This window comes from Danio rerio, chromosome 9 (genome assembly GCF_052040795.2).
Source record: "Danio rerio strain M-AB ecotype USA chromosome 9, GRCz13ab, whole genome shotgun sequence".
NCBI classification, from domain to species: domain Eukaryota; kingdom Metazoa; phylum Chordata; class Actinopteri; order Cypriniformes; family Danionidae; genus Danio; species Danio rerio.
The window spans coordinates 19,636,076-19,649,823 of record NC_141029.1 but is presented as its reverse complement, the minus strand read 5'-3'; the positions used below and the strand labels follow the sequence as shown (position 1 = coordinate 19,649,823).

Below are 13,748 nucleotides of genomic sequence, written 5' to 3'. Positions count from 1 at the left end.
TGACAGGTGGGCAAATCTAAGCTTGTTTTTAATAAAACAAATATAAATATGGATATAATAAATAATACTGCTAATAATGATAACATTATACAAAAGCAAATTGTTATGAAAGAACTGAAAAAGCCTCCTGAGATGAAGAAGACATAAAAGCTCTGATTTTTCATATTTATGTAGGCTAGAAAATAATATGTTTTGTAATATTTTAATCCTTTATATTTATGTCCTATATCTATTCTTATTATATCCTATATATATCCTTAATATTAAAATTTTTTCATATGTAAAGATATTTGCCTATTGCTCTCTTGTGCGTATTAAGCAGTGCGTAAGCGAGGAGCAACTCTGCGCCGGAGTTTAGACCGGGTTAGTTTTGGTCTAATGAAAACTCTATTATAGTTTCTCAAAATAGCAACGCGCCAGCGGTCCGCCTCAGAACGCCTTCCTTTTTAGACCAGAACGCCTATGGGCGCACATATGAGCGTTAATGCATTTGCTATTTAAACAGCGTAGCGCAACGCCTCAAAACGACTCTTGCACCAAGCTGAAACTACCAAAAGACTACTGCGCCACACCTTCCGCCATACTCCACCGGGTGTATGATAGGGCCCATTAACTACTCATTTAGAAAAATGATATTTATATTTTAAAAAGTATTGCTTTTTTCTAATCATTACTTCATCGTTGATTAGGAATGGAGAAGGAGACTACGGTTGATGAAAACAATAACCAAGAATAACTTCTGTCTCCTCCACAGATCTATCTTCCCAATCCACCCATCATTCCGGATCATTGCCCTCGCGGAGCCCCCTGTGATCGGGAGCACCACGCAGCAGTGGCTCAATCCAGAGATTCTCACCATGTTTCTGTTTCACACCATCAAACCACTGGCCAAAGCAGAGGAAACGGCCGTCCTCCAGGGCATGGTCAGTCAAGCAACTTCAAAATAATTACTATGTCAAACAGAATAATGTCATGGTTTATTAAATATTGTTTGTTTCAGGTTTGTGTATGGCATTCTGTACTGAATCAAATGCAGTATTTCCTTTGACCCTTTCTAACTGGATTTAAAGGAACACTTCATTTCATTATTATTGTTTAATTATGATTATTACTATTATTACTTATTTAAATAGGTTTATTTTATAAATAGGAGCATTTTTGAATCTCTATAGCTAAACACCGGGTCTGGTGGGAGCAATTTTAGCTTAGATCATAGTTACATTCCATGGTGTTTTGATTGTATTGTTGTGTTTGGCTTCTTTTCTCCCTCTCTATCGCTCTTTTAGTTAACTGTTTCTCAGCTAGGTGTGGAGGAGAGGAGGTTAATTAATTGCACCTGCTGCTCCTTGCCCTGCATGATTAAAAGCTGATCAGTTGCATGTCACATTTAAAGCTTGCTTCCAGAGTGTGTCATGGTTAACTTAATGAATTTAAAATCTGTTGTAAAGCATTTGAAATTGCTTAAACATTACTTTTGAAACTTAACTTTGTGTTTGGAAACCGTAGGGAGGTGGGTGCCATTTTATATCTAAAACCCCTTTTCTCCTGTTTATGTTTTGTTAGGGAGTTAGTGTACATTTCTGTTGTTAATTTTACTTTGTCAGTTTAGACAGTTTTACTTTCTAACTTGGTAGAGTGTACATTTGTTTGTTGTTTTGGCCTTTACCCTTTCTGAAGCCTATGTTTGCTTCCCAGTTTTGTTTTATCATTGTACATTTTTGTTAATACATTATTTGACTGAATTTAGTGTGTTGTCAGAAAGGCAAATTTAAAGCTTGACTTTTTATGTAGATGCATCATGCATTAAGGCTGACAGAAATTAAAACTTGCTATTTCCTTGCCCAATATGGTTAGGAACCAGGCTCTCATTCTGGCGTAATAATCAAGAAACTTTGTTGCTATACCATGGCTGCAGCAGACCTAATATCGTAATTAGCCTAGCCATATACACCTAGAAAAAAGCAACTAATCATTTTCCATCGTGATTAGTACAGTGTAAATGCAGAATAATCAAGCTTTAAAGGAAAATTATAAATAAAATATTAAATAATTTTCTTTAGCAATATGCTAATGGTCTAATCGGATTCAATGGTTTATGCTAAGCTAAGCTAAAATTACTCCTGCCAGACCTAGAGATCAACTGAATGGATTTAAAAATGATCAAATTAAACTGTAGATGACTTGTAAAATGAGCCAAAAAAGTAGAGTGTTCCTTTGAGACATAATTTTTAATAATATATGTGTGTCTTTTTTTTTATAATAGATTCCAAATGTTCCCGGAGAAGCAGTGGAGCAGCTGCAACACCTGACTCACAGCCTGAGAAAATCCAATGATCCAACGGTGAGCTTTTCAAATGTTGGATCCTTAAAACCTTTAAAGGGAAAAAAGCTAATTCTTTAGGGAGCGACTGTGACCCATTCCCAAATACAGATTCATATTGAGCTTTTTACATGCCTTAGTAGCAGTTTTGTTTCTAAAATAATACATATGGTTTCTTCTTTAGAAACTGCTTACTCTGCAGCTTACTAGTGTTTTAGTTAGCGCTGTCCCAGAAACCCTGAACATCCTGTTGTAATGGAGCATTGGAACAAGTGATTGTCCTACTTTTGGCAATTGCGATGGCTTCTATTTTTCATTATTAAAAAAACCTTTTTAAAAACTCGCAAAATTAAAACAAATCATTAGGCTCTGTTATAAATTGCATCATTACATTTTATTTTATTTGTTTCTTCTACTTTTGTTTAGGTTTGTTTGTTTGCTTTGTAGTTTTTACTGTGAGATTATATTAGAACATTAAATGTGGTTGGGGGTATTTTTTGTGCGGTTTCTAGCACATCCCAAATATTCTTAATAGTGTTAAGGTCTGGACTCTGTGGTGGACAATTAAAAAAAATGCTTGTACAATCAAGGAAGGAAACATTGTTATGATTGAATGACCTGATCATTCTGTATATTTTAGGAAGTCATTTGATTTAGTTATTTGGGCATATGACATTGCTCAACCTTTTGAAAACAATACCTCTAGCATCCCAAGATCAATGGTTTCATTTTGGTTTGTATTTTTTTTCCACTTGGTTTGATGTTTTTTTTAGGCTTGTTTGTTTGCTTTGTTGTTTTTACTGTGAGATTATGTCAGAAAATTTAATGTGGTTTGCTGTTTTTTAGTGCTATTTCTAGGTCCTCGCCCTCTAGCACATCCCAAGTATTCTCAATAGGGTTATGGTCTGTACTCTGTGGTGGACAATTAAAAAATGCTTGTATAATCAAGGGAGAAAAAAATGCAATAACTGAATAACCTGGGGGGTATTCCAGAAAGCTGGGTTAACTTTCCATCTGCTAAACCCTAACTCTCGTTTGATTAACCCAAAACGTGCTTACGCACATCGCATACCTGAAGAAATTTTCAGTAGATCGCTGAATTCATTGGTCACCAAAGAAAATCACATTGAGAAAAATGTGCACTTTACAGAGGCGACGCACTTTACAGAGGCGTGCTTATAGGTTTTAATCAGAGATTACACATCTTCATTAACGAAGGAAAGAAATATTTAAAAAAAAATGTTTTTTTTAAAAGAAAATTTGTTTGTTCATTATATCACAGATGCCACCCTCCCTTTTATTGTAATGAAAAATTAAACGTAATTTTAACTTTTTTTTTTTCTTTTTTATTTGAGTATGTTGTCTAACCATTCATGCATTTACTATTGCTGTCATTATTTTTTTAAGGCCACAATATGTGTATAATGTGTATTTACTAGTGTATATAAGGCTTATATAAATTGTAATCCTTTTGGAGCTAAAAGAACTCTTTCCAAAGTCAAAATTAAACAGAAACATTCTCTTAAAATGTAATTTTTGATTATTGGAGCTGTATTAAACACTAGAATATTATTTCTGTCATGTAGAAAGAAAAGTTAGACCAGTTAGACGAGCTGCTCTGTCCCTTAATAAAGGCTCATAAGTGGTTGATATATTGGACCTTAAACTAGACAATCTGTCATTGCTGTAATTGATTGTTTTCAGGTAGCTTTAGGCTCTTTTTATGCTTTTTGTTTTGCATGCAGATGAAGTTCCTTCTGCCTCAACTAACAAGCTGTGAATGAATTTGTCTGCACTTTCTCCATATTTGAATTTTATTATTGTATCACAAAACAGTCTTTTATTTTTATTATTATTATTATTTTTATTTTAAATTAGCTGTATAAAGGTCCATCTTCAAATAAAATCACATAAGCATCACCTTAAGGTGAGAAGGAGTTGTTGAGAGGTGTGTGTATATAAAGTCAATATCATTTATTTTATTTCAGGAAATAAGGAAATGAACAATGCTTAGGATAAAACTATTTAATTAAACATCTCTTTTTGACAAATTATATTACTTCGCACTCTTCCATCTCTTTGGTCTGCTTGGGTCACTGAGGTTTCCTCTGGGTCAGGCTGCAGCTAGGGTGTCATTATTTAAGGCAGAATAGGGTATCCTTTGTTCTCCAGCTAGTAACAAATGTAGTGCCCAGTAATTAGTCAAGTGTATAATACAAATATAGTAAAAAAAAGAGAGAAGAAAATAAAGTTGTTACCTGCACATTTATACTATGGACTGATTTCCTTTGTCCTTTGGAGTGACTGATTGAGATTTAAAAACAGGCTACAATCAATGCACCCAATAGCATTTGGAAATCCTGGAAAAAATTAATGAACCCTGAATGAATGACTACATCTTAAAATATGGATATATTTTCCTACAAAAGACAAAGCTGTCACTTCTTATGATACGTGTAAGCTACAGAAGATGTGAGGGGTGCAGAGAGAAAGAGAGGGGAAAAAAAAGCAAGATTTTAACGTGAGAATTGAACTCGCTCTGCTGTGCGCACCGATGTTCTTGGACGGCGCACTGTTAACTACGCTATTGCCGTGCTCTGAATTGTGTGTTTGTGTGTGTAATGGTACGTGGTGGTTTATGGCCAAGGAATTGTACATGTGTGTGAAACACAGTGCCAGGCATACTGTACAGATGGTTCGACATGCTATTGCCACATTGTACAGTAAAATGCCCTGACTCAAAAACAAAGAGCTGCACTGAGCGGTATGTTAACCGTGGTAAGTGCAGACCCTCGGTTTGTCATGTTTGATTTCAAAAGGTTTAATAAATACATTAACGATTCTGGCGAAGCAGTGGCGCAGTAGTTAGTTCTGTCGCCTCACAGCAAGAAGGTCGCTGGGTCGCTGGTCGCTGGTAAAAAAAACTTGCTGGATAAGTTGGCAGTTCATTCCGCTGTGGCGGCCCCGGATTAATAAAAGTACTAAGCCGACAAGAAAATGAATGAATGTATTAATGATTCTTTTGACAAATGACAACACTCAATCAAATATTCATTTGGATATGAAAAAAAAAACTTTGCACTTATAACCCTCTCACGATGAAAAAACTTGAATATCTGTGCTTCTACATCCATCAAAATTCTCATCAAAAGAGCCTGCAATGCTCAGTAAACTCTCTGAAACAGACAAACTCTGGAACATAACCTGCTCTGGAGCAGGTTATCTTCAGAGAGTAAGTTGCTAAGGTTAGTTAACATACCCCAAAAGGTACCTCCATTTCTGGAATCGAATACCGAGGTTATCCACCTACTTACTCTTAAACTTACCTGGGTATGTCACATAACCTGCTTTTTGGAATATCCCCTTGGTCGTTCAATATATTTATGAAGTCAGTTGACCTAGTTATTTGGCCATATGACATTGCTGAACCTCTTGACCAGCTCTAGCATCCCCAGATCACAACATATAATGGTTTAGTTTTGGTTTGGTTTGTTTCTTTTTTTTTTTTCTTTCTTTTCACTTGGTTTGGTGTTTTAAGTTTGTTTGTTTTTGTTGTTTTTACTGTGAGATCATATCAGAAAATTAAATGTTTTTTGGTATGTTTTTGTGCTGTTTCCAGGCCCTGTCTCTTGCTTCTTCATTGTCCACTAGACAGCTGCTGAGAATCTGTCGGCGTCTTTCTCAGTATCCGCAGGAGAGTGTTGCTCACGCTGTGCATAAAGCTTGTCTGTCCAGGTAGAAAAACTCTGGCACATTATTGAGGTCTCAATCTCTTCACCCTTCTGGCATTTAACATTCATAAAAATAAATAAATAAATAAATAAATAAACCATAAAAAATTTCAACCCCTGTACAAAACAAATATTCACATTTATTTTAAAGAAAATTTTCAAAAATCTAATATATGAAACAAATATAGTATAACATTAGTTGCATACATTATTTATTAACTGGCCAGCACAATAAATATAAAAAAAAAAAGCACGCCTTTAGTTAAAAAAAAAAAAAAAAAAGAAATGAAAAACTTTAATTTTGAAAGGGGAAATAACAAAATAATATACTGCATGAAAACATTTTGGTACAAATATGAAAAATAGCATAAAGTATTTACTATTTTATTTTAATTAATTTATTTTTATTCATTTGCAGTACATGGAATAACAAATAATGTTAAAATGCTTTTAAGTAAAAAAAATGCAATCCAATTAAGTAATTTATGCAATATTTTGTAGAAATCTGCTCACTTTTTTAAGGTGTTCTTATGTAATTTAATTGTAAATGTAATTTATAGTGATCTTAATACATAACACAATATGCACATCATTTAGAAATTTTGCTTATTACTGCCAGATTTACGGTAGTTGGATTTCCATCCTAACATGATTTTTTCAAAGTTTTTTAATAGAAAAATTAGGTGCGTTTCATTTACATTTACATTTAGTCATTTAGCAGACGCTTTTATCCAAAGCGACTTTCAAATTAGGACAAGGAAGCAATTTACACAACTAAGAGCAACAATGAATAAGTGCTATAGGCAAGTTTCAGGTCTGTAAAGTCTAAGAAGGAAAGTATTAGTAGTATTTTTTTTTTTTTTTGGTACAGTTAGTGTGATATTCAGAGAGGCAATTGCAGATTAGGAAGTGAAGTGGAGACTAAATAGTTGAGTTTTTAGTCGTTTCTTGAAAATAGCGAGTGACTCTGCTGTTCTGATGCAGTTAGGGAGTTCATTCCACCAACTGGGCAGATTGAGGAGGGCACATAGATCTGCAGAAGTGAGAGCAGATAAGAAGGAGCTAGGCCAGAAGTCACTTTGTAGGCAAACATCAGAGCTTTGAATTTGATGCGAGCAGCAACTGGCAGCCAGTGCAAACGGACTAGCAGCGGAGTGACATGTGCTCGTTTAGGTTCATTGAAGACCATACGTGCTGCTGCATTCTGGAGCAGTTGAAGAGGCTTGATAGAGTTAGCTGGAAGCCCAGCTAGTAGAGAGTTGCAGTAATCCAGTTTGGAGAGAACAAGAGCTTGAACAAGGAGTTGAGCTGCATGTTCAGATAAGAAGGGTCGGATCTTTCTGATGTTATAGAGTGCGAATCTGCACGATCGAGCAGTTCAAGTTGTTAGAGCAGCTAACTGTAGTATTGAGTGGTTACCTAGCAACCAACAGTAAGCAAGGCAAGCATAATGGAGACAGCTAGCTGATTACTCACTTTGGTGTCCACTTTAATGTTCAGTTTATTCGACAAATGCATTTGCATTTTCCATTATTCACATTACGGTTTTTCTCACAAGTCCAAAACCACCTAAAGCAAGTGTAAAAGCGTTTTTCCAAATTATTATTATTTTATTATTATTATTATTATTATTATTATTATTATTATTATTATTACTATAATTGAAAATCAAAATCGTTTCCATCAATCCATTCAGTCGTTTCCATCAATCATTTCTCATGTGATACTTCAAAATGCGCATTTTAACACATAGTGATGGAAATCCAGCTTGTGACTCTCTGATTACTATGAAACATATATTTGGAAAGTGTGAATAATGCATGAATTTTTATTTATTTTTTATTTTTTTGGATTCGTAGGTTTCTTCCCAGCTTGGCTCGCTCGTCTCTTGAGAAGAGTCTGGCAAACTGCTCAATAGAGGATCATCCTGATCCAGCATCAGAACAGAAGCAGCTCTACACCTGTGAGTTACATAACAACACAATAATAAAGTTCAGACCAGGGCTAAACAACCATCAGGCTAACTTTTTTTGCAAAATAAAAAATGCATCCAAATAAAAGTCACACCACCTATTTAGATGGATTGCCTTTAGCTTGGATTACAACACGCATTCACTGTGGCATCATTTCATTATGCTTCTGCAATGTCAGAGTTTATTCCCTAGGTTGCACTTATTTTTCAACAAGATCTTATATTGATGATGGGAGAGTCAGACAAGTCTTCTATAGCACATCCCAAAGATTCTCAATAAGGTTAAGGTCTTGACTCTGTGATGTACAATTAAAAAAAATGCCCTAATGTCAATGAAAAAAAAAAAGTTCTGATGACTGAATAACCTAGTCATTCATTATTCAAGTCATTCTGGTTACTCAACCTAGTCATTCAAGTCTTGACCTTATTCTTTGGGCAACGTCTTGATCAACTCTAGCATCTCCAATTATAACATTGTATGGTTGGCACTAGACATGATGGGGGCATCACTTCGTCTAGCTCTTTTCCTACCCTGATGCGTCCATCACTCTGGAACAACACACGGTTGGCTCTACTGTGGTGTTGTTGTGAAAATTAACTTTAATCTTTTAATCCCCGTAGTCGCATGTCTGACTATCTTTCAGTTATTGTAATCTTCATGTCATGATTTATTGCTTGTACTCCGCTAGTGTCTAAAGGGAAAGGCACGTTCATGTTTTACCAGATCCAGTAGTTCATATTTGCCATTGTTGTGTCAACGATGATACGAACAGGCAAAAGATCCAGACAAACACTGAATCATTTAAACCAGTTTTTATATATATATATTTTTTTAATTTTCTTCGGGGCCCTCTTCTTTCTCTGATCTTTTTTTTTTTTTTTTTTGAAGGCCCACCTGACATTTTCTCTAAAATGCTTGTAGGAAATGCTCATTTAAATATTTATTTATTATATGCATTTGTTGTTCCTTCTATTATCAGCATTTAAAAAAACTATAGAATTGTATTTAAATTTAATTATATATCAAAACAAAATCTATTAATCCTTCCATTCATCCTTCCATCCATTTATCTGCTTTAAACCAGACAGACTGGATATCTTCTATAAATATTTACTATTCAAAAATATACAAATGAATGTAAAGCACCCTAAATCTGTTGAAATGCGTCAATATGATGGCTGTTGAGTTTGCAGCTGGATATTATTGCGAGATCGCTGACAGAAACAGTGAACATCTCAGCCGGAGCGGGTCTGAAGCTCAAATGCAAGTTTAGTTTACATTCTATGGCAGAAACCCCATTGAGCCTTGCTAGATTCTCCTGTATGAACGCGCTTCCATTTATAAAACACTCACAGGACATTCATTTGGACAACTATGCAGATACATTAAATAGTTCACACAAAAATACACAAAGAGAGACTTTCACTTCATGCTTTGTTTGTAAAGTAACAGACTTGCGTGTACTAGTTGCAGACGTAATCACGAGGCTGTTTTTGTGCGGAATTTGAAGTAGTCAATCAGAGAACAGGAAAGTGCATTACTTCGATCATTTAAATATAGCATATTGATAATGAAATCCAAAAATTATAGCATAATATCTTGCTGCCCTCCTGCAGGACCGCTGAGGCCAACTTGTTGAGAATCCCTGATTTAAATGACTTCGATTTGAAATAAATATTTATTTATTTATTTTTTTAATGAGGTGCATTTTTGATATAACCCTGAGCTGCATGTTTTAATTCACTTTGTGTTGCACACAGCATGATGGGAAAACTTCCACTGCATAGAATAGATTTTCAAAAACCCATAATAGGGGCTCTTTAAGATCCACATTCATGCTTGTTATATATTAGTTAATGCATTGTGAACTAACAATGAACCAATGTATTTTCATTAACTAATTTTACCTCAATTGAAAAAATACCATAATAAATGTTTTGTTCATTGATTGTTCATTTTATTAAATGCATTAACTAACATGAATCTTATCGTAAAGTGTTACCGGAAAATATTTTGAAGCTCTGCACAAGACTTTTAGCCAGCGGAAAAATTAAAATGGTCGTGCCCAACTGAGTCTGGTTCCCTCAAGGTTTTTTTTCTTCACTCCCATCAGGTGAAGTTTTTTTTTTCCCTCTCCGCTGTCGCCACTGCCTCGCATTGTTCAGGATTGGTAGAGCTACGCATCGATGAATTTGCTCTTCAGTGTTTGAACTCTCAGTAATGATTAAATCACACTGAACTGAGCTAAACTGAACTGAACTGAACTTAAACACTAAAACCTGAACCACACTGTTCTAGTTACTATGACCATTTATGTGAAGCTGCTTTGACACAATCTACATTGTAAAAGCGCTATACAAATAAAGCTGAATTGAATTGAATTGAATTGAATATTTTAGTGACTAACATGTGCACTTTGAGTAAAAATGAAACAAGCACATTACATCGACCAGAAAAATCTGTATTTTTAACCTTTTGTTGCTTAAATGTTTGACCAATGTCTCACCCACTGATAAATAAAAATGGCTGCGGCTCAGACTTTCACAGTAATTTTCGTCTGCCCTGATATTTTTGTCTCATTTCCCCTCGCTGTCTGATTCAGAGTCTTAGATTTCAGACGTACAGTGCTGTGTGGTGTCTGAAAAGTGTAAATGGGAGGAAATGATGAAAAGAGGCTGTTTCCACAGGAGTTGGTCAGTGGCATGGCTGAATAGGTCTCTTTTTTTTTCACACGTTTTCTTTTCATTTCTGCTCTCCCCTGTTAGGCACAGTAAAAGATGGACTTCTGACCATAGGGAACGTCTCAGCTCCTGTGTACAGCCCAGATGAGAAGATGAAGGTGCCAGATGTGCTCTTTTACGAGAACGTTCAGGTGAGGTCCTTTTCTGTCCATAACCAGCAGGAAACATTGTCCACAGCCTAAAGCAGGATAGATACAAGAACACAGAGCACGGTGTTTTTAGCCTCCAGAGCTTTTAGAAGATATTCTAACAACAACAAAAAATGAAAAAGAAGTGAAATCTATTATCATTTAATATAATAAAACAAAAAAAAATGACATTTTTAACATTTACTGTTGTTGTTGTTGTTGTTGTTGACTGTTAAAATCATTCATGTTCTTTTAAAGAACACAAATCTGTTAAATGCACAACATAAATGAGTACACCACCTTTTTGAAATTAATATTTTTATCCATTTCTCAGTGAAAATAGCCAATAATTTGTGGTGCATTAAATCAAACAAGTTTTATTAAAAAGTTAGATCTTTCATAAGAAAGGTTTCGTCACCTAACATCTTTATTAATAAAAGATATTACATTTAAACTCAAAAATCTGTTTTCTGTTTCTCTGGATTTTGTTTTTGTTCTGTTTATTCATTTTATTTAATATATTTTTCCAACATATTAATTCGGGTGTACTGTTTATTTTTATTTTTTGGACCGTGATCTTAGTTTGGTTATTTTTAGTTTAAATTTTGGCTTTGGGACTTGCTAATCTAATGTATATGTACACATGTAATATTGTAAAGCATCTATAGAAAATATTCATCTAAAAGAGAGATTTGTGAGTGCTGTACTCATTTATGCTGAGCACTGTATATAAGGTAACGCTTTACAATAAGATTTTATTTGAATAAATTTGCATGTATTTTTTTTTTTAAATGATTCTTTGCAAAGATGTTAGGCACAATGCTTTATACTTCAATGCTAATTTGTGTCGATGCCAGTGGTGTAGTGGCTAGTTCATCGACACATACACTCCAGTTTCTTAACGACCCGAGTTTGATTCCCGCCTCATGGTCCTATATCGATCCTTCCCCTCTCTCTGTTCCCCTTGCTTTCCTGTCAACAATCTCTACTGTCCTATTCATTAAAAAAAATATAAACCCCGAAAAAAATAATTATAATAAATGCTAATTTGTATCTGATGCACACTTTTTAAAGGCATTGTTAACTTTTTTTTTTCTTATTAATGCACAGAGCGAATCAGGGAATCTACCCATTCCTTATTTACAGGCAATGCAAAACAGGGTGTATGCGGAGCTAGTGTTTCCTCCCATACTTAAACTATCAGTGAACGGTTAATGTGACTTTTTTTCCACTTTATACAGATCCTTTTACAGCTTTGGTGTTGTAATGTAATTAAAATACAATCAGTTAAATTGACTTTGGCATTCATTTAGTTGTTCAAGTGTAAAACAAAACAAAATACTGATTACACTCACGCGCCCATCAGAATTGGCAGGCTAGTGCAGAAGCTCCATTGAATATTCTGGGGTAAAATAAATGTTCATATTTTAAAGACATGGTGGGGAAAATTTTAATTTAATGCAGTGCTTGTGCAATCTGAGACCCACTTTATATCAGTTATTACTCAGCCAGTGGAGATTGCTGATGTTTTAAGAAGGCAAACCTTAAACGCGCCGATTTTGCAATGGCATAGTTCACTGGAAATGCTTAACCCAGGTCACTGACAGATTAAAGGTCCTTTAGCATAGTTCCGCATATACACTATTAGAGCATTAAGCAAAATATTCCCTTTTTTGCCCTCCAGCTGCAACCCATTACTGGCATTTCTATCCCCACTTCTCCAGTAGGTGCTGTTAGGTGGAACTAGAGCTTAAAATAAATACTAATGCCAGGAGACGAGACGAATGACAACATCCAATAAGAATCAAATTTTCCGCCAAGGTTTTCGGTCACTCGTGGTGTTATAAAGTGAGGATTTAGGGATTGTTTTTTTGTTTTGTTTTAGATTTTAAATAGTTCTGAAAAAAAAAAAATTATATATATATATATATATATATATATATATATATATATATATATATATATATATTAGGGATGTAACGGTATTGTAAATACCGTCATACCGCAATATTAATTTTTTGCGATATTACCGAAGTCTCATGACTCCGTAAAACTATAGGTCTTCTGAGAAAATTTGCTCAGGCGAATGAAGCGAACGGGAGGTAGCTTAAACTACATTTCCCATCAGCCCAGGCGTGGCCATAATCCTTTGCGGTCTGTTGTCGCTACAGCTCCAGTAATGCGGAAATGAAGTGTGCTGCTAGTAGCGGAGATGAAAAAAAGATGGAAATGATCGAACCTAAAGCGGGTGTTGTCGCCGCGCGTGTACTGAATAGCAGTGTTGTCGCGCGCTTTCTGATCAGCTGTGTTGTCGCGCGCGTATTGTAAAGCGCCGAGGGGGGGTTGAGCGCGCATACTCAAGAGCGGTGTTGTCTACTGAAGGGCTGGACGGAGGTTGTGTTGCGTCGCGGGGGCACTTTTGATCGTTTTGGAAGGGCATTTTCTATCCAAGACTAAAGAGGGCATGTGCACTGCACAGTTTGAGCCCTATGTGTGCACATGCCTGCAAGTTGGGGAATACGACTAATAGCAGTCATGGGGACTGCAGAAACACAGCACACTGTTCAGATTGATGCAGACATTGACTTGTACCGCAAAGAGATCTCTATCTCACTCATGGTTTGTCTTCTCAAGTGGAGGAAAGACAATGCACAACGTTACCCACTGCTGTCAACATGGGCCAAGTCATATCTCTGTCCCAGAATCCTCAGTCCCAAATGAGAGGGTTTTTTTCTGTTGCAGGGGACATTGTAAATACCCAGAGATCCCAGCTTTTACCAGATTATAGTTATATGATAATTTTCCTTTAAACCCATCTCTATCTAAGTAAGTGAGTGAGTGATTAAATGTTGAAT

The 13,748-nt window shown here is 35.4% G+C and overlaps 1 protein-coding gene across 4 annotated transcripts in view; it reads left to right on the top strand.

The window, feature by feature from the left end:
- vwa8 (von Willebrand factor A domain containing 8) overlaps positions 1 to 13,748 on the top strand; it is a 255,926-nt gene that overhangs the window by 54,100 nt on the left and 188,078 nt on the right. For 3 of the 4 annotated variants that reach the window (XR_015498904.1, NM_001128338.2, XM_087266708.1), the window contains 5 exon segments: positions 755 to 923; positions 2,264 to 2,341; positions 5,940 to 6,055; positions 7,911 to 8,014; positions 10,790 to 10,896. Coding sequence is in view for 3 of the 4 variants with exons in the window: in NM_001128338.2 (NP_001121810.2) it covers positions 755 to 923; positions 2,264 to 2,341; positions 5,940 to 6,055; positions 7,911 to 8,014; positions 10,790 to 10,896 (574 nt within the window). In the remaining variant the exon portion in view is untranslated. 4 annotated transcript variants of the gene reach the window in all.